General features: G+C 42.0%; 2 protein-coding genes across 2 annotated transcripts; one reads left to right on the forward strand and one right to left on the reverse strand.

Moving 5' to 3' along the window:
* Positions 1–9,753: 9,753 nt before the first annotated feature.
* On the reverse strand, positions 9,754–15,025 carry cunh6orf89 (chromosome unknown C6orf89 homolog). The gene is made up of 8 exons (XM_068594582.1): positions 14,884–15,025; positions 13,547–13,822; positions 12,723–12,888; positions 12,306–12,454; positions 11,928–12,079; positions 11,679–11,814; positions 10,933–11,056; positions 9,754–10,223 (listed from the first exon to the last, which is right to left on the reverse strand). The coding sequence occupies exons 2-8, from the start codon at positions 13,733–13,735 to the stop codon at positions 10,141–10,143; spliced, it is 999 nt and encodes a 332-aa protein (XP_068450683.1). The 5' UTR covers positions 13,736–13,822; positions 14,884–15,025; the 3' UTR covers positions 9,754–10,140.
* A 1,754-nt stretch (positions 15,026–16,779) lies between these two features.
* Positions 16,780–24,026, forward strand: nfs1 (NFS1 cysteine desulfurase). Its single transcript, XM_068595278.1, has 13 exons — positions 16,780–17,085; positions 18,172–18,248; positions 18,392–18,508; positions 18,816–18,899; positions 19,494–19,646; positions 19,740–19,833; positions 20,333–20,467; positions 20,963–21,120; positions 21,223–21,328; positions 21,438–21,519; positions 22,191–22,274; positions 22,510–22,599; positions 22,969–24,026. Exons 1-13 carry the CDS (start codon positions 16,980–16,982, stop codon positions 23,030–23,032), a joined length of 1,350 nt encoding a protein of 449 aa, XP_068451379.1. The 5' UTR covers positions 16,780–16,979; the 3' UTR covers positions 23,033–24,026.
* Positions 24,027–24,345: the final 319 nt, after the last annotated feature.

The raw sequence follows: 24,345 nt of genomic DNA on the forward strand, positions 1-24,345 counted from the left end.
AGGGTTGAAGGAAGGGATGGTGAACCTCAAAATCACAAAGGAGAATCTCCTTTCAATGCTCAGAGACGTGAACAATGAGCTGAGCAGCCAAGAAGAGAAGACAGAAGAAATAATACACCGCTGTGGACAAGAAACACAAAAAGAACCTGAACATGACCATTCAGTCCATTAAAAAAAGCTTTTTGGTGATCCGCTGTGGACACCTATGAATTAGGGTTGCAATCTTGCCAATGACAAGATCCAAAGACTGACGAACAAGTTCAGCAACGTGTAAAAATTTGTGTAGACGATTTGAGATGGAAAAGTGTCATTTCTGAGGGTGACGCAGAAACAAGCCATCTGGAGAGTATTCAAGACATCAGTGAAGGGAGATCAAAGCATATTCAGAGGCTAGAGAGTGAGTCAGAACTCATCAATCTTCAACAGCAATTGTGCCTCAGCGACAAAATGGTTGAAAAAATTGAGACAGAACATGAAGCAAGCCTTGATCTCGACAAGGAGAAGGACTTAAGGATGCTTTTTCAGCCGAAGAGAGCCACGTGCTACGTAAGGCTACTAAGCTAAGTGGCAGCGCCCAGGTGGCAGAGCCCAAGAGGCAGAGCCCAGGAGTTAGGTTCCAGACTCAGCGAACATTCACCGGGCCGACAGGGAGCCCTGTAGGTAGGAGGAACAGGCCAGGAGGCAGGCCCTGGATTGGCCGGCCAACAACCGAGGCAGAGCCCAGTAGGCACATTTGTATTAGTATTTCAATCACTGGGCTAACTGAGACACATGGACGTTGTAGAAGGAAAGGGAAAATAGACAGGCTGCATGGGGCTCTGAATTATCCCTTCGAAGAGAAGACGCTGGCATTAATGACAACAGAGAAGTTATTGTCATATAAAAGATTACAAGACACACTGCGCTTTGTTCCTCTTAACAATTGTCCCGATTTCAAAGTGGTTTCCCTACAATTCAATGCACCTGAACACTCAGGTGAACAGCATGGTGTACTTGAGACGGGAGGCCAGTGTGTGGGGTCCCTGAGAGGAGGCCGATATCAGAGCATTCCAGAGACTGAAAAAAGCTTTTTCAGGGGTCAAACAAAGACGAGGACCTGAAGCAACAGGAGTTATCAGGACTTCAGGCTGAGCGCCAGAGGGAGGTGAAAGAGTTGAAGAAAGGGATGGTGAACCTCAACATCACAAAGGAGAATCTCTTTTCAAAGCTCAGAGACGTGAACAATTAGCTGAGCAGCCAAGAAGACAAGACAGAAAAAATAATACACCGCTCTGGACAAGAAACATAAAAAGAACCTTAAAATGACCATTCAGTCCATTAAAAAAAGCTCTTTGGTGATCCGCCGTGGACACCTATGAATTAGGGTTACAATCTTGCCAATGACAAGATCCAAAGACTGATGAACAAGTTCAGCAATGTGTAGAAATTTCAGAGACGATTTGAGACGGAAAAGTGTCATTTCTGAGGGTGACGCAGAAACAAGCCTTCTGGAGAGTATTCAAGACATCAGTGAAGGGAGATCAAAGCATATTCAGAGGCGAAAGACTGAGTCAGAACTCATCAATCTTCAACAGCAATTGCGCCTCACCGACAAGGAGCCCAACAAAATGGTTGAAAAAATTGAGACAGAGACAGAACAGAACAAAACAAGCCTTGATCTCGACAAGGAGAAGAAGGATATGTTAGCATTGACTGGCAGGAGGAAAAGTTCTCCCTCCTCCAGGTCACAAAAAGTGTCCAGCAAACTCTGCAGGAATAGGAACAGGAGCGGCAGACCACCCAAGTCCCATCTCAAAGAGCTTAAGAGCCAGATCATGGAGACACAGGTTTCTAAATAAATAATAGTAACCTTTATGTGATAAAAAAGTGAGTGTTTTTTTGTATTTTAATTCTTGACACTCTAAATCCTAAGAGGACAATGTGTTGGAGGTTTTTGGACATCAACAACCCTCTGGTAAAGGACAAGTGTATGGCCGTCATCAAGGTTGGGGTGACACGGAACTCACTGAGCCACTCACGCCTGGGGACCTTGTTACCAATCTATCAGCATCTATCCAGTGTGTGTTGATATTAAGCTCTGTTTGTACCATGTTGACTGGAGGTTCTGGTATTACTTCTTATACATTTAAAACATTATAACTCTGATTTTCAAATGTGTTCACATTTTTTCTCCACTGTCTTTTAGTTTAGTGCTGAAGGTGCTTGTTCAAATGTGCAGTGAGTGCGTCAGAAAAATATTCACAGCGCTTCACTGTTACAACCTTTTTCCAAAATGGATTAAATTAATCTTTTCCTTAAAAATTCTAAACGCAATATTTACGTTTAATTTTTTGCAAATCCATTAAAAATGTAAAAAAAAAGAATTTCCTGCACATAATTATTCTCGGCCTTTGCCATGCCTCTAAAAATTGAGCTCAGGTGCATCCTGTTTCCACTAATTTCTACAACTTGATTGGAGCCCAACTGTGGTAAATTTAGTTCCTTCACAACAAACATTTGATGCTAAATATGAAACAGACTGCAATAAGGAGGGAGCGTGGATATTTAATTGGGAGTATTGAATATTTACAGTTGATTCTACAGGAAATAAAAAGCGAAAAATGAAAAAAAAAAAAAAAAAGGATAAGTAAAATGCACGGGATGCATGAACGTGTGCACGTGACACATGTAAAAGAGCTTTACAATTCTATATGGAAACACGACTCTACAGCTCTGAAGACGCTCCAACTGACTCCTGCTCAGCCCAAAGTACAACTGAACGCTCTCGTTATCCTGACACAACTCTCGGATTGTTATTCGACGTACTCTCTTTAAAAAAAAAAAAGCCCGGGTTTTTGTCGAGGAGTTTTTTAAGCGGCTGCGCTTTAAAAAGTCTCGTCCTGTGTGATCGGCCCCTCAGCCCCCTCACCTCTGAATTTACCTTCTCATCAACGGAAGCGTTTGCTAATAACTTTCCACCGGAGCGTTAGCTAGCTGGCTAACGTCGCGTTCTCTCCTGCTGTGTTCAAGGACTCAATTCATCAAGCTGTAGCTAACGTTAGCTAAGTCTGTCAACAGAGCTCCTGGGTAACTTAAGTTAGAGATACCATAAAATATTATATTACCATGCACTGGCGCTCCCATCTGGCACGCGTATCTGTTCGCAGTTCACTGAATATACATGCTCTCCCCCTCCCTCCGAAAAAAGCACCAGAGGCACTGATGTGACACAGCACAAAGTCCCATACAAGAACATTTTACATGTTTAGAAAACATTTATAAAATATTAACATTAACCATAAATGACTCGAAGGCACTCCCCAATTCATGGAAATATACATTTTAATATCCCTAGCTTGATGCCACACGTGTGGTGCACCTTTCTTGAAAGCTTATGACCTTCAGAAATCGGCCAATTGCGCAAAAAACACTGAAAGACAAGCCTCAGCAAGATATTGACCACATTCCAGCCAAAACACTACTAACTTATGGATGAATCGATATTCCACACAGCTTTTTGTGGTATGTATTAGTGCAAGGGCATGTTTGCTTTCAGCGGATCTAAACCTACGGTACACGAAATGTTAACTAAATGGATTACTAAAAATATTTAACTTCTCTTAATCAAAGTCCAAATTTGCAGAGATATTGTTAACACATAGTGCTATGATATACATAATTAAAAATATATATATATTTTTTCATAATTTGTGTTTCTTTCCTGTGTTCTATGATCAACCAATAAATATGAACCCCTTAACTAGTCTCACAAGTGTTTTCTGTATGTAATACATTTATTACATACATTTCTAAATTAAATTTATTCAAATAACCCTTGTGGTTAAGGATTCTGTTTTTAGTATGCGTAAGCAAAACCGTTCAGATTTTTGGGAAAAATGGCTGTGGCTTAAGTGGGGTTAAATAAATAACAAAAGTATAAAACGTACATATAAACGTATTACAGCCTCAAGTTTTTATTTTTTTATTTTAATGCTCCAAGCTTGGCAAACATTTTTCGGCAGTTTCTCCCATTCTTCTTTGCAGAACATCTCAAACTTCATCAGGTTGGTTGGGGAGCGTCGCTGCCTATCCACTTTTAGATCTTTACAGAGATGTTCAATCGGGTTCAAGTCTGGGCCACTCAAGGATATTCAGCCAGTAGTCCAGAAGCCACACCCTTTGTTATCTTGGCTGTGAGCTTCCGGTTTTTGTCCTGTTTGAGGTCCAGAGCGCTCTGGAGCAGGTTATCAAGGATCTCTCTGTATATTGCTGCATTCATCTTTCCCTCAAGCCTGACTAGTTTCCCAGTCCCTGCCACTGAAAAACATCCCTACAGCATTAATGATGCCACCCCAATGCTAAACTCTAGGGATGGTATAGACAGGTGGTGAGCGGAGCATAGTTTCCTCCAGACATGACGCTTGGCATTCAAGTCAAAGCGTTTAATCTTTGATTCATCAGACCAGAAAATTTTGTTTCTCATGGCGGGCTGCCGTATTTCTTTTACCGAGGAGTGGCTTCTGTCTGGCCACCCTACAAAACAAGCCTACTTGGTGGAGTACTGCAGAAATGGTTGTCCTTCTGAAAGGTTCTCCGCTCTTCAAAGACCAATGCTGGAGCTTGGTCAGTGACCAACTCTAGGATGAGTCCTGGTGGTTCCAAACTTATTCCATTAATGTATGATGGAAGCCACTGTGCTCATTGGGACCTTTAACGCTGCAGACATTTTTCTGTACTCTCCCCTAGATCTGTGCCTTGGTACAATCCTGGCTCAGCAGTCTACAGACAATTGGGGTGGGAACTGTGGTACCAGATATATCAACTGAATTTACCACAGTTGGGCTCCAATCAAGTTGTGGAAACAGGATGCACATGAGCTCAATTTTTAGTGGCATGGCAAACGCCGAGAATAATTATGTGCAGGAAATTCTTTTGTTTAATCTTTTAAATAGATTTGCAAAAGATTCCATGTAATTATTGCATTTAGAATTTCTTAAAAGATTAATTTAATCCATTTTGGAACAAGGCTGTAACTGTGAAGCGCTGTGTATATTTTCCGGATGCACTGCACATTTGAACAACCACCTTCAGTACTAAAACTCCCGGAAGAAAAGAGACAAACCTAGACTTCTAACTGGGATGCTTAAAAAAATAAAAAATCAACTCAAGCATTGACTAAAGATTTAAGACATGCCAATGACTAGATATAATGATGACCAGAGTCACATTTGTTGTATGTAAAAAAACAACAACAATTGTTTAAATAAATCAATGCTACCCATCAAGTAGCCTCTCAGTACTGTGAGACCTGCGACTTTGTGCCTACTAACAACGGTGAACCTTGGATAGGGACGGCACATCACCTGTCAGAGCGTGAACAAAACACATTAACAAACTGGAGCTGAATATAACCTCAGTTTTTTTTTTTTAAAGAAAGAAGAAATGGCACTCTTTGTTTATTTGTTTCACTGACAAAATGTACCTTCCTTTTAAAGCTGCATTGTCAAACCTGACTGCTTTTTAACAGCATTATAGGTTAGCGTTACTTGACAAAACAAAATACAGAGATATTAATATAACGTGTATGCCTCTCTTTAACCTTTGGGAGCAAGCATGTTTATTCCTCTATTTGCATTAACCTTAATGCGCTCTTAAGTTCTGCTGCTTCTTAGCTGGTTAGGTCAGCTTATTACGGTGAGGGAGAGGTTGGTCTGAGGTCAGGAAACTTTGTGACAGTAGATGAGCTGGTATCTCAAAGTGGCCTAATATATGGGATAACATTATAAATGAGGAAAGTCATGACATTTTGGCATTGAATTTACCACTTTTTCATTCCTTGCCGTGTTTTAAGCAGCTCAGAGACAACTTAGACCGACTTAAAAAACAGCGCAGTAAAGTTTGTTAGTTTTTCAAGAATACAAAACAAGTTTCAACTGCTGAACCAACTTGTTAATAATTTGTCAGGTAACTAACAATAAACAGGTCTTAACTTTGGGGAAACAGCAGCCCCATCAACATGTGGCGCAAAATCCGTTAGGCGGAAGTGTAAGTTGATTAAAATACAAAGAGCTCCAAATGAGTAAAATTCATGAATTTTCATGCACTTTGATGGGAATTGTTGTACCATATTTATCAACTGAATGTACCACAGTTGGGCTCCAATCAAGTTGTAGAAATTAGTGGAAACAGGATGCACCTGAGCTCAATTTTTGGTGGCATAGCGAAGGCTGAGAATAATTATGTGCAGGAATTTTTAATAGATTTGCAAAAAAAATAACGTAAATTTTGCGTTTAGAATTTTTAAGGAAAAGATTAATTTAATCCATTTTCGAAAAAAGGCTGTAACAGTGAAGAGCTGGGAATATTTTCCTGATGCACTCACTGCACATTTGAACAACCACCTTCAGCACTAAACTAAAAGACAATGGAGAAAAAATGTGAACACATTTGAAAATCAGAGTTAAAATTATTTAAATGTATAAGAAGTAATACCAGAACCTCCAGTCAACATGGTAGAGCTCAATATTAACACACACTGGATAGATGCGGCCATTGGTAACGAGGTCACCAGGCATGAGCGGCTCAGTGAGTTCCGTGTCACCCCAACATTGATGATGGCCATACACTTGTCCTTTATCAGAGGGTTGTTGATCACGTTCAGGAACAACTGGTCCACTGCTTCCAAAAACCTCCAACACATTGTCCTCTGTCACATCAACAGAGTTGTTGTAGGCGTAATAAATAAGAAGGCGCATCATCTTTTCAGTCAGCCCGTGTATAGTGGACAACCTATTTTTTTTTAACTCACCTAGGCTCTGGTGAAGAGAGCACTGTGGGATCAGGATTTAGAGTCTCAAGAATTAAAGTACAAAAAAAACACTCACTTTTTTTATCACATAAAGGTTACTATTATTTATTTAGAAACCTGCGTCTCGATGATCTGGCTCTTAAGCTCTTCGAGCAGGGACTCGTTGGTCTGCCGCTCCTGTTACCTGTTCCTGTTTTTGCAGAGTTTGCTGGACACTTTCTGTGACCTGGAGGAGGGAGAACTTTTCCTCCTGCCACTCAATGCTAACGTAACAGAGTTACAGCACATTCAATGAATTTGCAGAATCTCAGCAAGGGAAGCAGTATGAAGTTCAACCCCTTGCTGAAAATTCCCCCATCCTCCTCCTAATCCTTGAGAAGTGTCATCTTATTCCTGAGGGAGTAGGGTGCTGGACGACAGGGGTTGTCGCCATCGCATGTTGTCCTCTGAAACATGTTGTTGAAAAAACATTTCTCTTTTGTTCTTGTCCAGCCCAAATTTTTTAACTGCAGACAGATGTCCAACAGGACCTTGCATTCATCCATTATCTCTCAGAGTTTCTCCAGCAAGTTGTAGCTTCTGTTCAGCTCACCCTTAAACTTATTATCCAGAACTTTGTTACGTTACCTGGTTAGCTTTTTTTAATGGACTGAATGGTCATGTTCAGGTTCTTTTTGTGTTTCTTGTCCAGCGCAGTGTATTCTTTCTGCCTTGAGCTCTTCTTGGCTGAGCTTTGAAAGGAGCTCCTCCTTTCTCCTTTGTGATGTTGAGGTTCACCATCCCTTCCTTAAACTCTTTCATCTTCTTCTAGTGCTTTGCCTGAAGTCCTGATAACTCCTGTTGCTTCAGGTCCTGTCTTTTGGCTGCCTTTTCCACCAAAGTTGATTTTAGCCTGTTCAGCTTTCTCCCTCAACAGCTGGTTTTGTGTCTCAGAGTCAAATCCTCTTTCTCCTTGTCGAGATCAAGGCTTGTTTTGTTCTGTTCTGTTCTGTCTCTGTCTTGATTTTTTCAACCATTTTGTTGGGCTCCTTGTCGCTGAGGCGCAATTGCTGTTGGAGAAGATCGATGAGTTCTGACTCACTCTCTCGCCTGTGAATAGGCTTTGATCTCCCTTCACTGATGTCTTGAATACTCTCCAGAAGTCTTGTTTCTGCGTCACTCTCAGAAATGACACTTTTCCATCTCAAATCGTCTCTAAAATTTCTACACGTTGCTGAACTTGTTCAGATTGCGACCCTAATTCATAGGTGTCCACAGCGGCTTGAAAAGCATATGATGACCAAAAAGCTTTTTTTAATGGACTGAATGGTCATGTTCAGGTTGTTTTTGTGTTTCTTGTCCAGAGCGGTGTATTATTTCTTCTGTCTTGTCTTCTTGGCTGCTCAGCTAATTGTTCACGTCTCTGAGCTTTGAAAAGAGATCTCCTTTGTGATGTTGAGGTTCACCATCCCTTTCTTCAACTCTTTCACCTCCCTCTGGCGCTCAGCCTGAAGTCCTGATAACTCGTGTTGCTTCAGGTCCTCGCCTCTGTTTGCCTTTTCCATTTTCCACCAGAGCTCATCATTCTGGAGGCGTTCAGCCGGACTATTCACCAAATCATTTGCGAGCCGAGCGGTGGAGTGGCTTATCGCCACGAAAACAGTTCATTTCCTGTCTTCCAGCATGGAAGAAATAATCTATTTCTACATTGTACATGTTGATGAAGTTCCACAAACGTTGGAACACCAGATACCCTCGTCTCTTGGTTCATAATATTTATATTATATATAATATCCGTATCCTTACACAGCTTCTCCAGGAAACGCTTCTGGATGACTGCCTCTTCCAGACTGTTAACTGATCTTCCATAGTTTCTGATTTAACAACGGCAGGTCAGTGATGTCAGGCGGAGCATCTCAACGCTGAGAGACTTTGACACAGCGGAAAATCACATTACCTCTTATCTTACCTGTGACATCTATGACTTGTAATTGTCTAAATGATACTCACAGGGATTATTATTATAGATTGTTTTGTATGAATTGAATTTGTGCTTTTCTTGAACTGAATCACTGATGATGATGATGATGATGGTGCATAATGGGAAACGTCTGGCTGTCGCCACATCAGAGCTGATTGGCTCTTAGATTTGACAACAAACACCACCTGTTGTAAAAAATCCTTATATTTTCTGTGAAGTTGTAACACTTAACGCTCAATTGTTGACAGGGTAGATAGCATAACATGCAGCTGCACGCACATTTCTACATAAATATATATTTACAAACGCATGACAAAATCCGAAATGTGGTCCGAAATGTGGTCACTGTCACTATTTCTGTGACTTCCTGTGTATTATTTGAAGGCAGCTGAAAGCCTCCTGATTATGCCGCCTGCACTCGTCTGCTTTCCAGGCGAGGCGCAGTTCATCTCAAACAAGTCCCACATATGTGCGTGTTCACGAGATAATGATTGTGTTTTTGTTTTTTTTACTCAACGTGGGTGAACCGCCTCTTTAACAACGAGAAAACAAACAGAATAAGAGCTGAAGGTGGAGCTGCGGGTGTGTCTTCGGAAAACACAGGAAGTGGTGAACGTCCAGCAACTCCAGCCACCGAAATAATCAATCAAAAGTTCCCAGAATGCACTGCAAAAAGAATTGAGCTCTCATTGGATTGGATGAAGGAAATCCGCCAGAGCTCCATGTGTTCCTAATTTTAGCTTGCTTTATAAGTTGATTAACTACCTCGTGTACTGCAGCTTCTTAGATAATCTGTTACTGATTGATTGAAATAAAAAGTAAGAAGTCGAGTTGTATAAACCTATAAAGCTGCAAAACATATAGTCCACCTGAAGACACTTCCCTGTTTCTGGCCCTGGATTTAATGAACGAGGAAATGAGAACAGCAGAGATTCAGAGGCCTGGAACCAGTGCAAACTACTCGACAACGTGCCGTCTGAAAGAGAGACGCAGCCAATTGGTTTGATGAATAGTTTTTAATTGCTATAGATCTGCTTGAAGCTATGGCACGAGCACAGCACATCCAGAACATCGAAGCTGCTGCAGAGAGTTAAAAATACACCAGGACAAAGTCAATCAATTCATTTCTCAGTCCCTCGGATCTGGCTCGAGATCCCTTTTGTTTCAAACTGGAGTCGTGTGTGTGTGCGGTGGCTCCCAGTTCTTTGAGGACGCTGAGAGGAGCGTCATGGGAAAAAAAAACAAAAAAACAAAAACTAGAAGATCGGAGGGTTGTAAGGCATCAGTGGGCGAGGCCACAGAAAGGCCGGCAAGCTCCCGAACTTCTACATTCACCGGCCGATCCTCCCGGTCAGAACTCTGTCCTCCTTTCGCTTCAACTCCTTTAAAAGCTTTAAAAGGCCGACCCGTCACAGATGATGTTCTGGCCTCGGCCCGGGAACAGCTCCATCTGCCAGTACCGCTTGTCGGCGTAGACTACAGAGGGTCAAAGAGAGCAACCGTCAAGACACCGAGGTGCAGTTATGACGACACACCGCCTCCTGTTGGCTTATTCTGTTTCAGTTGTGTGCAAAATAAGCATAAAATATCGTTTTGTGCACATATTAGCATAATTTGTAGGCAAAAGGTATTACATTTGTAATTGATTTATTTTATTGGATGGTTGAGAAAAATATATTCAGAAATTGTATAAAAGTGTTTAATAGTCTGCTGTTTTAATCCAACGGCTATTTTTTAAATATCTGTTTAATGCAGAGCTCTTTTTATATAACTATTTAAGCACCCACGATGATATAACTATATTACTATGTATTCAGAAGCATATCAAGTTTCAATAAATTGTCAAATTGTGAGTAATTCACTAATAACGTCCTAAATAACTTGTATACACAAACTACTATTTGGTGCACAATTGTTGTTGAAAGAAACATCTTCAGGCGGCTCCATATAAAACACACAATGTGCACACGAGACAATAATTACATTCATTCATCTATTCATTTAGTTATTGGGAAGTGGGACAGAATATATTGTTTAATTGTATAAATATCTGTCTGCTGTGGTCTTCCACAAGTAATCCGTGTTTCCTACGGAGCCCAGCGATGTTTGTTCATTCTGTGTGTTTTGTACGTCGTGAAGTGGTCGGTGTGTTCGTGCGTTAGATAACGGGCAAAGCGGTGGTTACCCATGTCTCCGGGTGTCAGCCACAGGTTGAAGGAGCTGCAGTGTTTCTGGCAGCGTTGCACCGGCAGAACTCGGACCGTCGGAAGCCCCTCGCCGACCACGAGCCAGCCGAACACCCCGACGCCCTGAGACACGGGACGACAAGGCAAACGTCAAGAGCCGAGGCTGACGGTTCATCTGAGGGTCACGGGATACGACGCTCTCTTCCATCAAACTGCGTTTTCACACACAAGTTTGGAAATAATTTGTACAAAAACCTAATCTTTGCTCTGAATACTTTGGTTGTTATTCATTTATTCACCTTTTTCTGTATACTTTACCTGTAAATTGCAGTTTTGTAACATCTAAATCTAGTGAAAATATATGAAATCATGTAATTATGAATTACTGTCACATGTTGAGAAACTGTCACTGTGGGCTGAAGCCAGAAAGGTATTATTCATATAATTCATAGACAAGTTTCAAACACATCTTGTGAAAGAGAATTGATTTTAACTGGTAGACTTGTATTTACTCAAATTTCACGGGAAAAATGTCATTTTCCAAGATGATAATGGTGATAAGGTCCTAATTAATTGATCTAATAAATGATACGATAACATGATAACAGATCAGTGCTCGGTGACTCGCTGATCCCCAATCCAGCAGTAACACAGTATACATTGGTTCTGACTTTTTCCCTCAGCAACATTAACTCTGTGTTCCTGTCTTCTCTCTCTGTGTGGATGTCCGGTCATGTGCGCTCACTTTACTCTGGGAGTTTGTGCTGTGGGTGACAAGGCAGCGCTGCACGGTGGTCCCGGCGCTGTCCAGCAGGGGGCAGAGCTCCGCCTTCGGAAAGAGCCACCTCAACACCTTCTCCCTGGTCCCGGAGCTGAACCTCCTGCACCAACGACACACGGCGGCAGCCATTACACATACATGCGGGTTACGACGCCGCTCCGGGTTCCTTCATAAAACAGTGACGAGCTCGACCTTGAACAGAAATGTCGGTACCAGAGCAGCGTGAAGTTGGCGGGTCCTTGAGGGAGTCCCAGATTATGGTTCGGCGGACTGTCGTCCTCCTCAAGCAGAATGGCCATGGAGCCTGAATGGGCCAAGTAGAGCGCCTCGAGCTGCTCGCGCTGGACGCTGAGGGACTCCCCACCCTGCAGGGACCAGCATGGGCAGTAAGAAACCAGTAATAACAAAAAAAGGTTAGATGGCGGAAGGGGGGGGGGGGGGGGGGGCAATAACCTTCTCTTCTCTTCTCTCTCTCTTCAGAAACGTTCACTTCTCTGCACGTTTATTACATGAGGTGAAAGTGAAGCATCGTAGACCCTAAAGCTCTATCTGATTGACAAAGACCGACCCCGGCTGGGTTTGACCTCTGACCTTCAGCAAGACGAGCTGCGGCCCCCGTCTCAGAGTCACCGTCCCTCTGAGGCTCTCCGGGACCTCCAGCACCGAGGAGATCTCCGCACAGCCTGAACAGTTGACCAGATTCTGCCTGAGAGAGCCGGCACTCCACCATTCGTGGAAACCTGCAGCGCACGCACACACACACACACACACACACACACACACACACACACACACACACACACACACACACAGACAAACACACGTACACGTAAACAGACTACAAGTTAAATTTGTCTGTGTTTCCAAATCAGGTGTTGGAAAAGCATGGGTTGTATTTACTTGTACAAGTGCACAGTCACTCCTACATTTGGGTGACATTGTTCTGTGTGTGTGTGTGTGTGTGTGTGTGTGTGTGTGTGTGTGTGTGTGTGTGTCCACGCTTCAGACCTTGCAGGTTGTACTTCTTGGCGATGGGCAGGGACAGCAGGCGGACGTGGCTGAGAGGGGACGACCAGTTGTAGCAGCCCAGTGTGACCAGGCCCAGCTGGGGGCCGCTCTGAGGGTACGTGAAGGCCAGGACCCCCACCAGCAGGAAGCCCACCGCCACCACGAACTGCAGAGACAAAGGAGGGATGAGGGGGGCCTCGTCCACGCTGAAAGCTGTGTCCAACCTCAAAGCGTGTACATGAACCTGTGTGCTCCGTGTACTCTACAACAGGCAAAGTCAAAAATCTGAATTTTCTAGAGATTAAATTCTGTTGTTTTTTTTAGCTCTAATTTGCACTTCTTGTTGATCGCTTCCTGACACGATGATGTTGAGCCCAACGTGATCAGATCATCCAAAAATAATAGTCATTCTAGTTTGTAATCACGGTGTTTTATTGCTTACCTGCAGTACGAATAGTACTACAAACAGTATTTCAACAGTTCAATCACTTTGGTCACTATAAATACAATTTAAATACATTTTTAATCTGTCTCTATATACATATAACACTGCTATTGTGTATTCTTTACTGTTTAATGTTTATTTATATTACTTGTTCTTTATTTGACTTTACCCGCCTGCTGCTGTAATCCTGCAATTTCCCCACAGCGAGACTAATGAAGGATTATTTTATTACTTAAGAATTTTGTACCAAAGCCTCGCAAAAAAATAGTTTTTAAAAACATCGAAGGCATAAAAAGCAACTAAATCCTCCTACTGATCGTGTACTTCCATGTGATGAAGGCCTTCGGTGGTTCACAGGTGTTTAGCAGAGTAGCTTTACCTTGATGGTGGCTCTCAGGATGGGGAACTGGGGCGGCTCTCTCCGGGGCTCATTGGTCTCGAGCACCTGCTTGATGAACCTCTCGATCTCCCTCTCCGACATGCCGTAGCGGTAGCCCGACTGGCGGAGGATGTCGATGCTCTCGGACAGCTTGTCGTAGATGCACGGCTCGCTCGTCGTCGTTCCCATGACGACAGCGGTGGTGGCGGCGGCGGCGGCCTCTCAGTCAAACACGTCGGTCTCCGGCTGCTGCGGTCTCCTGGAGCATGGCTTCGCCTGCGGAGTCATCCGAAATGTTAACCATCCACTTTGTGAGCAAAAACAAACAAACAGTTAGCTATAAAACTTAGAGCTATCTCTCTTTGTGGTGAGACAGTAAGCAGCACCCAAGAGACACTCATACAAACAGGAATATAAATGATATTTTAGACCAAATAACTTGATATCGATATTACAAAAATATTTACACAATGAGATTTTTGATAAGTTATCAGTAATGTGGATAAAAATGACTAAGTGGCTAAAAGAAAATAATAGAAACTAACATTTACTGTAATGCAGCCTTTAAAGCCAGGACATGTTCATATTTATCTTGTTTATTGTATATAATATGTATATATGTGTCAAGGCCTCATCGTGCTTTGTTAAGTAGTTATACACAGTACAGTACACAAATCATTTTCTCAGGTAAAAGTATATATACTAGAGTCTAAAAATACTCCTTTACAATTATTACAGAGAATATAAACACATCTGCAAATATATTGTATAATACACAATATTGGTGTGCCCACAGGAGTAATATATGTGAGGACATTGTAGTAGTTTGTCCATGTACTGTGTATACTACTGGGTAGATCATACCATATCCTACATATCATATGTTTATGTGTGTAAAGCAACGGTGTGTCCAATAAAATGCAGTGGAGTAAAACACAATTCCATCTTAAGTGTAAGTATATAGTAGTATACTTGGAAATACACAAGTGAAGTACTAGTACCTCGAACCCTTACTCGAGTACCACCACGCGTACTTCACGATAACTAACGTTACATTCCATCACTACTGACGTAAAACCTGCCACCACTACTGACGTAAAATTGGACATCAGTCCGGCTGCTGAGTTTAAAACAAACGGACATCTGCAACGTCGCTACAAACCCATCGTGTGAAACCGTGAAGAGTGGGATGATGTAACGAACATTTGTGATCCTTCATTAACGAAGTATGTGGTTATAAAGACGTACTGACGTAAACAACACAGAGCTGATAAACTGGCAGCTTTACTTTCGGTTCACGTCATTAAATAAAAACCTTTCGGGTGTGAACAACTCACCCGAACGGGACACCCGCCTCCGTGATGGGCGCCTCTTCTTTCTGACGTTACCTGCGGAAATAAATGTATTTAAATAAGAATACTAGCTCGCTAATTGAGGTGCATGGCGACTACAAACAAACAACCCGGATGCAGTTGTCGATTCGTCTTCTTCGTTGGTGTTTGACTTGGCATAAAGGCGCATTACTGTCACCAAGCTATGGAGGACAGAAAATAAGTTAAGTACAAATAAATACATGCATGAATAAATAAATAAAAGCTTAAATAAATGTATAAATAAATACCGGAATAAATAAAGGCTTAAATAAATGTATAAATAAATTCAGGAATATATAAATATAAGATCTATTTCATATCTGTCCTCCATACAAACCTGACCAGAGCGTGAGATAAATAAATGAAATAGTTGTTTGTGTGTGTGTGTGTGTGTGTGTGTGTGTGTGTGTGTGTGTGTGTGTGTGTTTTCTCTCGCTTAATACATTTCTTTTACAATAAGCAGAAAATATATGTTTTTACCGTTCTTGAAGCATCAGAATGTCTGTGATATAAATTGTTTTTTCCAGTTTTATTGTCACTATTATTCACTCTTGCCCATTTTAAGCACTCTTTGACAATAAACTTGTTTTAAAGTATTGTGTTTTTGCTTGTTTGTTTAACATATTTCTATTGTAAATTTAATATATTTAAATTATGGTATTGCACTGTTTTTTGTTTATTGTTATGCACCTTTCACCAAGTCAAATTACATTTATGTGTAACATACTTGGTTGTAATTCTGATCCCATGTACTCCTGCCATGCTGATTGTGTTTATATCCTCATGAATGCCTGGGTCCCCCTGCTCATTCCCTTCCACACCAACACAAGTAGGAAGAGCCACAAAAGAAGCATGTGGTCATAGCCAGATAAAAATAATAAGTAGTACTTTTATATACTTCTTCATCTTTGTCTTCGTCACTGAATGCATTTATGTTTTTAAAGGTTGCTTGTGAATTTACAGAGTAAACATATTAATGAACATGTGAGTTACACATTTCCATACAACAGCAGTGTAACTTTTACCACAACGCACTGTATGTCTTCATCAAAATGGTATTTGTACATTTGAATTGCAACAAGAAATGCATGTACAGCGTGAGAACAGTAACTTTAAGTGAGGTTTAAACATAGCAAAAGTAAGATAAATGGTGTTTAACTTGCTGATCTGTCGACTCTCTATTTTACAGTGTTGTCCTAATCCTGGTTGGAGAATTAGAGTTTCTTCCCTCTTGACTTCCAGCAACAAGGTTACGGGCTACTAAAGTACACTTCATTTCTTAAGCTACCTAACACTTGAAGTGTTTTTATAATCTATTATATTTTAAACCAAATTTCACCTGTGGATTTTGAAAACCCAAATTTCCATTTGTGTGTTGACTGTATGTAGTTTCCCTGAACCACGTGTCTTAAAGTCCAAGCTCTTACCAATCACGGCCCAGAGAAAGGCACAAAAACCTGAGCCTATTAAACGGTTGCGACCAAAACATCCCATATCGACCAATGAGAGCTCAATGTGGTTAAAGGAAGTCCCGCCGCCTGTTTCCGTTTCTTGTGCAACAACAAAACAGCAGCGACATCGCGTTGCATCAAGGTCCCATCAAGTTGGAGAGAGACACAGGAAATGCAGCTTGGAAGCCACAGAGAATATAAAATAAAATATACAACGTTAAATATATAAAGTTTTGTTCATTACAGAACTTACATTTTCTTTAGGTATTAAGGTAGACATATTTTAAAAGAAGAACTAGATAATACATGGATGTATGTTTTACTTTTCACGAACGAAAACGTTGACACTCATTATTTAAATATTTTATTTTGAAAGTCCCTATCGGAAGTCTCCGTTGTTAGCGTGACAACCACGACGGGGATTCTATAACCTGGATCCAATTTACAGGCGGCAACGTTCCGCAAACCAAACCTCGCTCAACACTGACATTTATACACAAATCGTGAATTATCTCCTGTATTTTCTCCCACAGAAACCAGCAGGTTGAACTGGTCCAAACCGGTGAAACACTAGTGTTGTTGTTACTGGAGGTCAGCTCGGACGTCCACATGCTTTCCCCGGCCAGGACCGTCTCCTCTCGGCTGCTGAGGCCGATTTCAAGGCTCTCCCCTCGGCTGGGCTTTGACGAAAGAGCCGCCAGCTCGCAGCAGAAAGGTACCGACAGCCGGAGCGAAGTGGGTCCGGTCGCTTGGAGCCACAGGGCCGTTAGCGTCGAGCTAATCCCGGAGTGACGCAGTTCAGCACGGGCACGGGGGAACTTCTTAAAACCTGAATAACCCCATGACGTAACGTGTAAAGTTATGACTTTGCAACCGTTTGTAAGACGTAAAACAAGGAATCCACAACAACAGTAGAATGACACATGTCAATTGTATCACGTGCATGTATTTTTTAGTTGTATTAATTGATTAGTATCAATTATTAGTATTATTGCAATGTGTGGTTGCAGTATACAGAAGCTTGGCAGTGGTTTTATTTATGTATTATAAGCTGCTTAGTGTTTTGTAGTTTATCAGGTCGGTAATACGTTATATTGCTGTGAAAACGTCTTTAAACTACTGTGTTCATTCAAGTTCTTTGGCAACATAACAATTTTTACTTATTAAAGCTTGAGATTAATGTCACACATTTTTTCGCCCCATCCATAAATTCACATTTATTTTTCCCTTGATCGTACAACTGCATCCAAAAAACAGAGTTTAGCTTCCCCCGGGACAAGCGTTAATGTTGAGCCCTGAGAAATGAAATAATGTAAAAGTTAAAGTAACATTAAAGCGTTCATGTGAGATCCTTAAACTTACCTCATGACATAATGTTTTGTCGGGTTGCATGCCATTTCAAAAATGTCTCAAACTAGATTTTAGTAAATTAACAGGCAGGCCTAGTATGGAGTCACCATCTAAACAGAAAGATGTGACCTACTCATACAAAAAACATCTCCACAGCGCAACTAGAGGTTAAGGACGGGTAATAAGGGCATGTTTAGATCATCATCTGCTGAATGACAAAACTGTACTTTTAGTTTTACAGAACAGGTTTACAAGAAAACTCAACAGAACATTTTTAAGTAGTCAAACACAGTAAACCGATTGCAGTTTGCTGACATCATAATCCACTGCAATCCAGTGCAGACTACAAGACTCAACCACTAGCTGTTGTGTGACTCAGACCAGCATCATCCAGATCCAATTAAAACCAACCGATTGTCTTTCTGCTGTTGTTTTTTTGTTGTCGCTGCAGAGTTGATAAAGAAACACGATTTGGAGAAAGATGAGCTCCGCCCCCTGTACATGGACTTCCAGGCCACCACGCCCATGGTAAACAATTCCAGCAATGTTGTTATTAGTACCAGCTGATGTCGGAAAGTTATTTACACTTACTTGTACATATAGACTTACTTGTGTGTGTGTGTGTGTGTGTGTGTGCGTGTGCGCGTGTGCGTGTGTGTGTGTGAGTGTAGGACCCCCGGGTGCTGGACGCCATGTTGCCCTACCAGGTGAATTACTACGGTAACCCTCACTCCAGGACACACGCCTACGGCTGGGAGAGCGAGAGCGCCATGGAGACAGCCAGGAAGGTAGAGAGACACTCATGTACAGAGAAAGAGAGATGGTTTTATGATATGTATACTTTTGTTTACTTTTTAAAATAGTTTGTATTAATGTTCAAACCATTAGTTCTCTTTTTTTCATCTAAAATCATGAATGTTGTACAACCTGCTGTGACCTCGGTCATCATTTCATTAAATCTGAATCTGAGAGAGAGACACTGACTCTCTCTCTCTCTCTCTCTCTCTCTCTCTCTCTCTCTCTCTCTCTCTCTCTCTCTCTCTTTCTGGCTCTCTCTCTCTTTCTGGCTCTCTCTGGCTCTCTCTCTCTGAGCAGCAGGTGGCTGATCTGATCGGAGCAGATCCCAGAGAGATCATCTTCACCAGCGGAGCCACCGAGTCCAACAACATGGCCATTAAGGTCTCACTCTGCTCCTCCTCCTCTCCGCTTACTCTTCGTCACCTCCTCTTCATCACACCTTCCTCCCTCTCTGGGCCAGCGCTAATCAGTCACGACTTCTCGCCGTTTTCTTCTCTACGCTGCTATTATTACCTTGTTCATTTGAGACACTAAAATATCAGAGGTTTTCATTAACTCAAACTATAATCAAACGGTCATTAAATGGCCAAACCTGGCAACTAAAAGTTAACTAAAAAACTAAAACACGATGAGGTTGACTTAATTTGATTAAAAACCTCTGACTAAACTAAACAGACAAAATGTATAAAGACAAGGTGGCAAAATTAACTGGACTTTGGGTCATTGGCCTGAATTTGCAACTCAAAGTTCGAACAAGTTCACAAATGTTCTTCAATCGTGTGATCAAATACACTGATCCCAATGAATTCATTGGAATGATTTGATTTCACCGCAATTTTTATTTTATTTTTATATATGCTAGTGTGAGAACACGCTGAGAACACAACAGAATGAGAACACAGTGAAACTACAGAAGAAGGAGAAGAACCGGAACCCAGTTTGTGACCTCTGTCGTGACCTCTGTCTGTCCTGCAGGGCGTGGCCAGGTTCTACCAGACCAAGAAGCGTCACGTGATCACCACACAGACGGAGCACAAGTGTGTGTTGGACTCATGTCGAGTTCTGGAGTCTGAAGGATTCAGTGTCACCTACCTGCCGGTGCTGCCGACCGGCCTGCTGGACCTGGAGGTACGCATGGCGAACGCACACAGAGGGAACACTCACCCAGCATGTCCAGAGGTCATTGTGTGTATTAATGTGTGTGTGTGTGTGTGTTTTCAGCTGTTGGAGGCCTCCATCCGTCCCGACACCTCTCTGTTCTCCGTGATGACCGTCAACAATGAGATCGGAGTCAAGCAGCCCATGAAGGAGATTGGTAACAACGATCAACTCTCTCGTTTTGAACATTCAAATGTTGCCTCGTTAGAACGAAATTGCGAACTAAAGTCTGAGTTTATAAGCTACAAAAGTAAGCAATTACATATTGCCAATAAAGTTAAGATAACTTTCTAATTAACTACTAATTCCCATCAGTTTGTAGGCGTAAGCATAATGATATTTGTTATAACGTTACATTTTCATCTGCTCAAAAGTGTCTGTTGTATTACACTTTATTGAAGCTGTTGTGATCTTACCTTTTCATGAGGCTTTGTTCTCATTTATTTTGTTGTTTGGTGATAAATGTTAACTATTTTAGCCGTTAACTTCTTTGCTAAACTCTGATTCTGAGTGCAAAGCTTCAGTTTTAGTTTCATCGTACCGTTCAGTGAGACTTTGCGTTCAGCTGGTGCACCAGGCTGCTGATTTATGTCCATCATCCATAAAGCAGAGCCGCTCTAGTCTTTAATCAATCTGTACTCTCTCCGTCTCCACAGGTCAGATTTGTCGCTCAAAAGGAATCTTCCTCCACACTGACGCCGCTCAGGCTGTCGGAAAGATTCCCATCAACGTCGCGGACTGGAAGGTTGATCTGATGTCCATCAGTGGCCACAAGCTCTACGGACCCAAAGGTAAACCGTAGCGTTAAAGCGTTCGCTCATTAGACGAGATGAGTTTAGAAATGGCACACTTCACACACGTGGCTTTTAAGAGTGCTACAACTTACAAATTACAGCGCCGTATATATTTTCACAGAAGTCGAGGGGAAATGCGTTTCATTTGCAAGGAATCCGTTGTTTTCAGCTGTAGTTAAAAACTACATGTTCACTGTTGTCGGGCCCGTGACGCCTTGTGTTTTTCTGTATGCGGCCCACAATCCAAACAGTTTGTCACCCTGCTCTAAATGCTCCACACTGGACCTTTTTAACTATTAAAGAGGAAGAGATAAAAGCAGTTGAAATGTAAGGAAAGCAGCCAAGTGGTTGTTTGAAGACTTAAAATGAAATGAAAGTGACACTGAAATCTCCATTGAATTCAAATCTACCGCATTTAGAAGGTTGACCAGAGAGGAGTCGGCGGTTGTGAGGTCACGCTATAACTGTGTGTGTGTATGTGTGTGTGTACAGGTGTGGGTGCTTTGTACGTGCGTCGCCGGCCTCGAGTGCGCTTGGAGCCGCTGCAGAGCGGCGGCGGGCAGGAGAGGGGGCTGCGCTCCGGCACCGTGCCCACCCCGCTGGCCGTTGGGCTGGGAGCCGCCTGCAGCATCGCGCAGCAGGAAATGGAGGTTAAAAACAAACGCAGAAACACACACCCCAAACATCCTGAGATTGAACAAATGCGTCCAAACTTCCTGAGCCTAAAAGTGTGTGTGTGTGCACGTTTGCAGTATGATCATCACAGAGTGTCCATGCTGGCTAATCGTCTGGTCCAGAAGATCACGGCTGAGCTTCCTGACGTCATCATGAACGGAGATGCAGAACAACGCTACGCTGGTACACACACACACACACACACACACACACACACACACGCTTAATGTCACAGGTTTCTACTGCAGCAGAAGAGGCAGCAGACTCCTCTGACTGTGTGTGTGCTCCTCAGGCTGCGTCAACTTGTCCTTTGCTTACGTGGAGGGAGAGAGTCTGCTGATGGCGCTGAAGGACGTCGCTCTGTCCTCTGGGAGGTCAGACACACACTCCAGCTGTTTACAGGGTTCCTACTGTCATGGAAAACCTGTTAAAATTGTTATTTCCAGGCCTGGAATTAAACACCAAAAGTGTAGTAAAAGTCCTGTAAATGTGTTATATTCATGTGTTCATGAAGTTCATTTACGCTGAGGTTGAAATAATGAATATGCTTTTAAAAGAAAGAGTCTAAAAAAATAAGCCGGCATACATACAGGCATCTATATTCATGTTTATTCTTTTAATCATCTATTGTCTCATTCATTTGTGTCATTCAAGGTTTACTGTATGCTTTCAATCCTCATTGTTAGTTTAAATACTACATTTTATCACTTTTTACTGTTTACACACAGATTTAACTACATGTTTGCTCATGGACATTTGGTTTAAAGTCGTGGAAATCCATTGGTCACAATGTGTATGAACCCTGTGTTTAGTCCAACTATGTTTACATATGTTAATTTCACAGTTTGGTCACTTTTGACCTTTCATGTAGATGCACATGTATTAATATCCAACATTATTCCACCGACTGCAAGTGAGCAAACTTGTAAACGATGCACAAAACGGTGCATTTTAAATGCAATTTTTTTTGTTTGCAAGTTATCTCCACATGGGAGTTATTGTCATTTACATAAAGCGTGACGGCTATTTATTTGTGTGCACACAGCGCTTGTACGTCAGCGTCTCTGGAGCCGTCATACGTCCTCAGAGCGATCGGAGCGGACGAAGACCTGGCTCACTCGTCCATCAGGTACGAACACCGACGTCCTCTCTTCAATCCATTTCTTCCGAATCCTGGTTGTGTTGATGATGATCAAGTTTACTTCTGGGTTATTTAAGTGAAACAAAATCTCTTCTGGAGTATATTATATATACTATTCTGTATATATTTATAAAACTATGTTTAAGATGATTTTATCTTTATGACTAAAAGTTGTATTGTGTGTGTGTGTGTGTGTGTGCGTGTGCGTGTGCGTGCGTGTTAGGTTTGGTATCGGCAGGTTCACCACAGAAGCGGAGGTGGACTACACGGCAGAGAAATGCATCACGCAGGTCAGCCGACTCCGAGAGATGAGGTGAGATCAGCTGGACCCAAAATTCAATCTTTTTTCTTCCTAACTCCGACGTTATTTCGATGTCGTCCATGATTTCTATCCGTAGTGTGTCATTAGATCTCAGATATTAACTCAGTGGGGAAAATATTGTTCTTCTCGATGGAAATGATGATAAACTAAGATGTGAAAATATGACCCAAGTTGTAAAATATCTGAATTAAACTTGTGTATCTTTCTCCATCTTTCTCTTACTTTCTCTTTCTCACTTTTTCTTTCTCTTTCTCTCTCTCTTTCTTTCTCTTTCTCTCTCTTTCTTTCTCTTTCTCTGTTTCTCTCTCTCTCTCTCTCTCTCTCTCTCTCTCTCTCTCTCTTTCTCTCTCTCTCTCTCAGTCCTCTGTGGGAGATGGTTCAAGAGGGCATCGATCTGAAGAGCATCAAGTGGACGCAGCACTAGACTCCGCCCACTTCCGGTTTACTTCCTGGCTGACGACGACGGCGCCGATAGATTCCCCGGGAACTCCGGGGGACGTACTAGCTTTACCTTCCTTTACACAAACACGCACAAACTTCCTGTTCGACTTGAAGTCTGTTTGTAACTGCAGCTCCGGGTCTCCGGAGAAGCTCCCCTCTTGTTGCTCTGTGAGAAGATTGTTGAACGCAGGTTGTTGTAAATCGCTCGATGACACGGGAGAAGAAACTGTGAAACCTGCAGGGAAAGAAATATATTTACTGAGGCAGCAAAAAGTGGTTTACTGGGGAAAAACATAATTACACAACTAGAATAAAATAGGAAGCTGTTGGAGGATAAACGTAAATAAGTAGGGATGGGACTCTGAACTACTCGACACTTCATTGTGAACTCGGTACATTTGTATGTCAGTGTCATGATAACAGAAAACATGGGTTAAGCTCAAAGCTCTCCAGAGGAACGGTGGATAGTGTTGCATATGTACTGACCTAATGTTTAAGGGTTCACTAATATGTCTTTGAGTCATAGTTTCATGGTTGTCTCCGACTCTGTTAACTGTGAAACACTGTCCTCTCTGTCTCAGAACTCGCTGTTTTGCTTCCTCTTCTCGCTTCAGATTTCAGTCCTCAGTAAACCGCAGCATCATGTCGGTTCCTCAGCAGCGTTCAGTGTTAGCAGCCGCAGCAGTTTGATTATTTTTTGTTGAAGTCTGGAATGAACGACAAGACAAGACTAGTCCAGTCTCGCTTTCTAACTTAGACCGCTGTGAGTCTGACGTTGAGGAGAACCCGAGGGTGAAAGTCTCGTTGCAGAAATCTGAAAGGCTCGGTTGATAACTTGGTTTTCACTCAAAGTCTTGTATTGTGTTCCTGGACGTTCCATCACATTTATTAGACTCCTTCTACTGTTACTCTTCATGGTATATATATAAATAATCATTATTGTCCAATAAAGTGCTGCTTCATGGTTATGCAATGAACTTAAGTTTTGTTTTGATTTTTGCTCTTACATCACGTTTATTTTTTATAAACTACAGATGCTCCAAACTCCAGTATTTATAGCCTGAACTGGTTGAACTGGGTGCATAATTGGGCCTGAACACAAACACAACAAGCAATAATAAACAACTCGAAACAGACAATGATAGAAGTCTCTAGAAATAGTTGCTCCAGTTCACGAAACACCAGTCGAATGTACATGAAACATATATTTACTCCATCACTTCCCCAATTTGTAACTCATATTCATTTAGTTAGTTTGTATATATGTATATTGCTTAATCATATCACAATTTTGCT

This window comes from Clinocottus analis, unplaced genomic scaffold (genome assembly GCF_023055335.1).
Source record: "Clinocottus analis isolate CAN_PGR_092001 unplaced genomic scaffold, fCliAna1.0.p SCAF_3, whole genome shotgun sequence".
Taxonomy (NCBI): Eukaryota; Metazoa; Chordata; class Actinopteri; order Perciformes; family Cottidae; genus Clinocottus; species Clinocottus analis.

Coding starts and splice junctions, on each gene's coding strand:
- cunh6orf89 (XM_068594582.1), bottom strand. CDS start 13,735: ATGGGAACGACGACGAGCGAGCCGTGCATCTACGACAAGCTGTCCGAG. Junction 12,080..12,305: donor CGCAGCTCGTCTTGCTGAAG/GTCAGAGGTCAA, acceptor TGGTCCCTGCAG/GGTGGGGAGTCCCTCAGCGT. Junction 11,057..11,678: donor GCACAAACTCCCAGAGTAAA/GTGAGCGCACAT, acceptor CCCGTGTCTCAG/GGCGTCGGGGTGTTCGGCTG.
- nfs1 (XM_068595278.1), top strand. CDS start 16,980: ATGCTTTCCCCGGCCAGGACCGTCTCCTCTCGGCTGCTGAGGCCGATT. Junction 18,900..19,493: donor CCAACAACATGGCCATTAAG/GTCTCACTCTGC, acceptor TCTGTCCTGCAG/GGCGTGGCCAGGTTCTACCA. Junction 20,468..20,962: donor CAAGCTCTACGGACCCAAAG/GTAAACCGTAGC, acceptor GTGTGTGTACAG/GTGTGGGTGCTTTGTACGTG.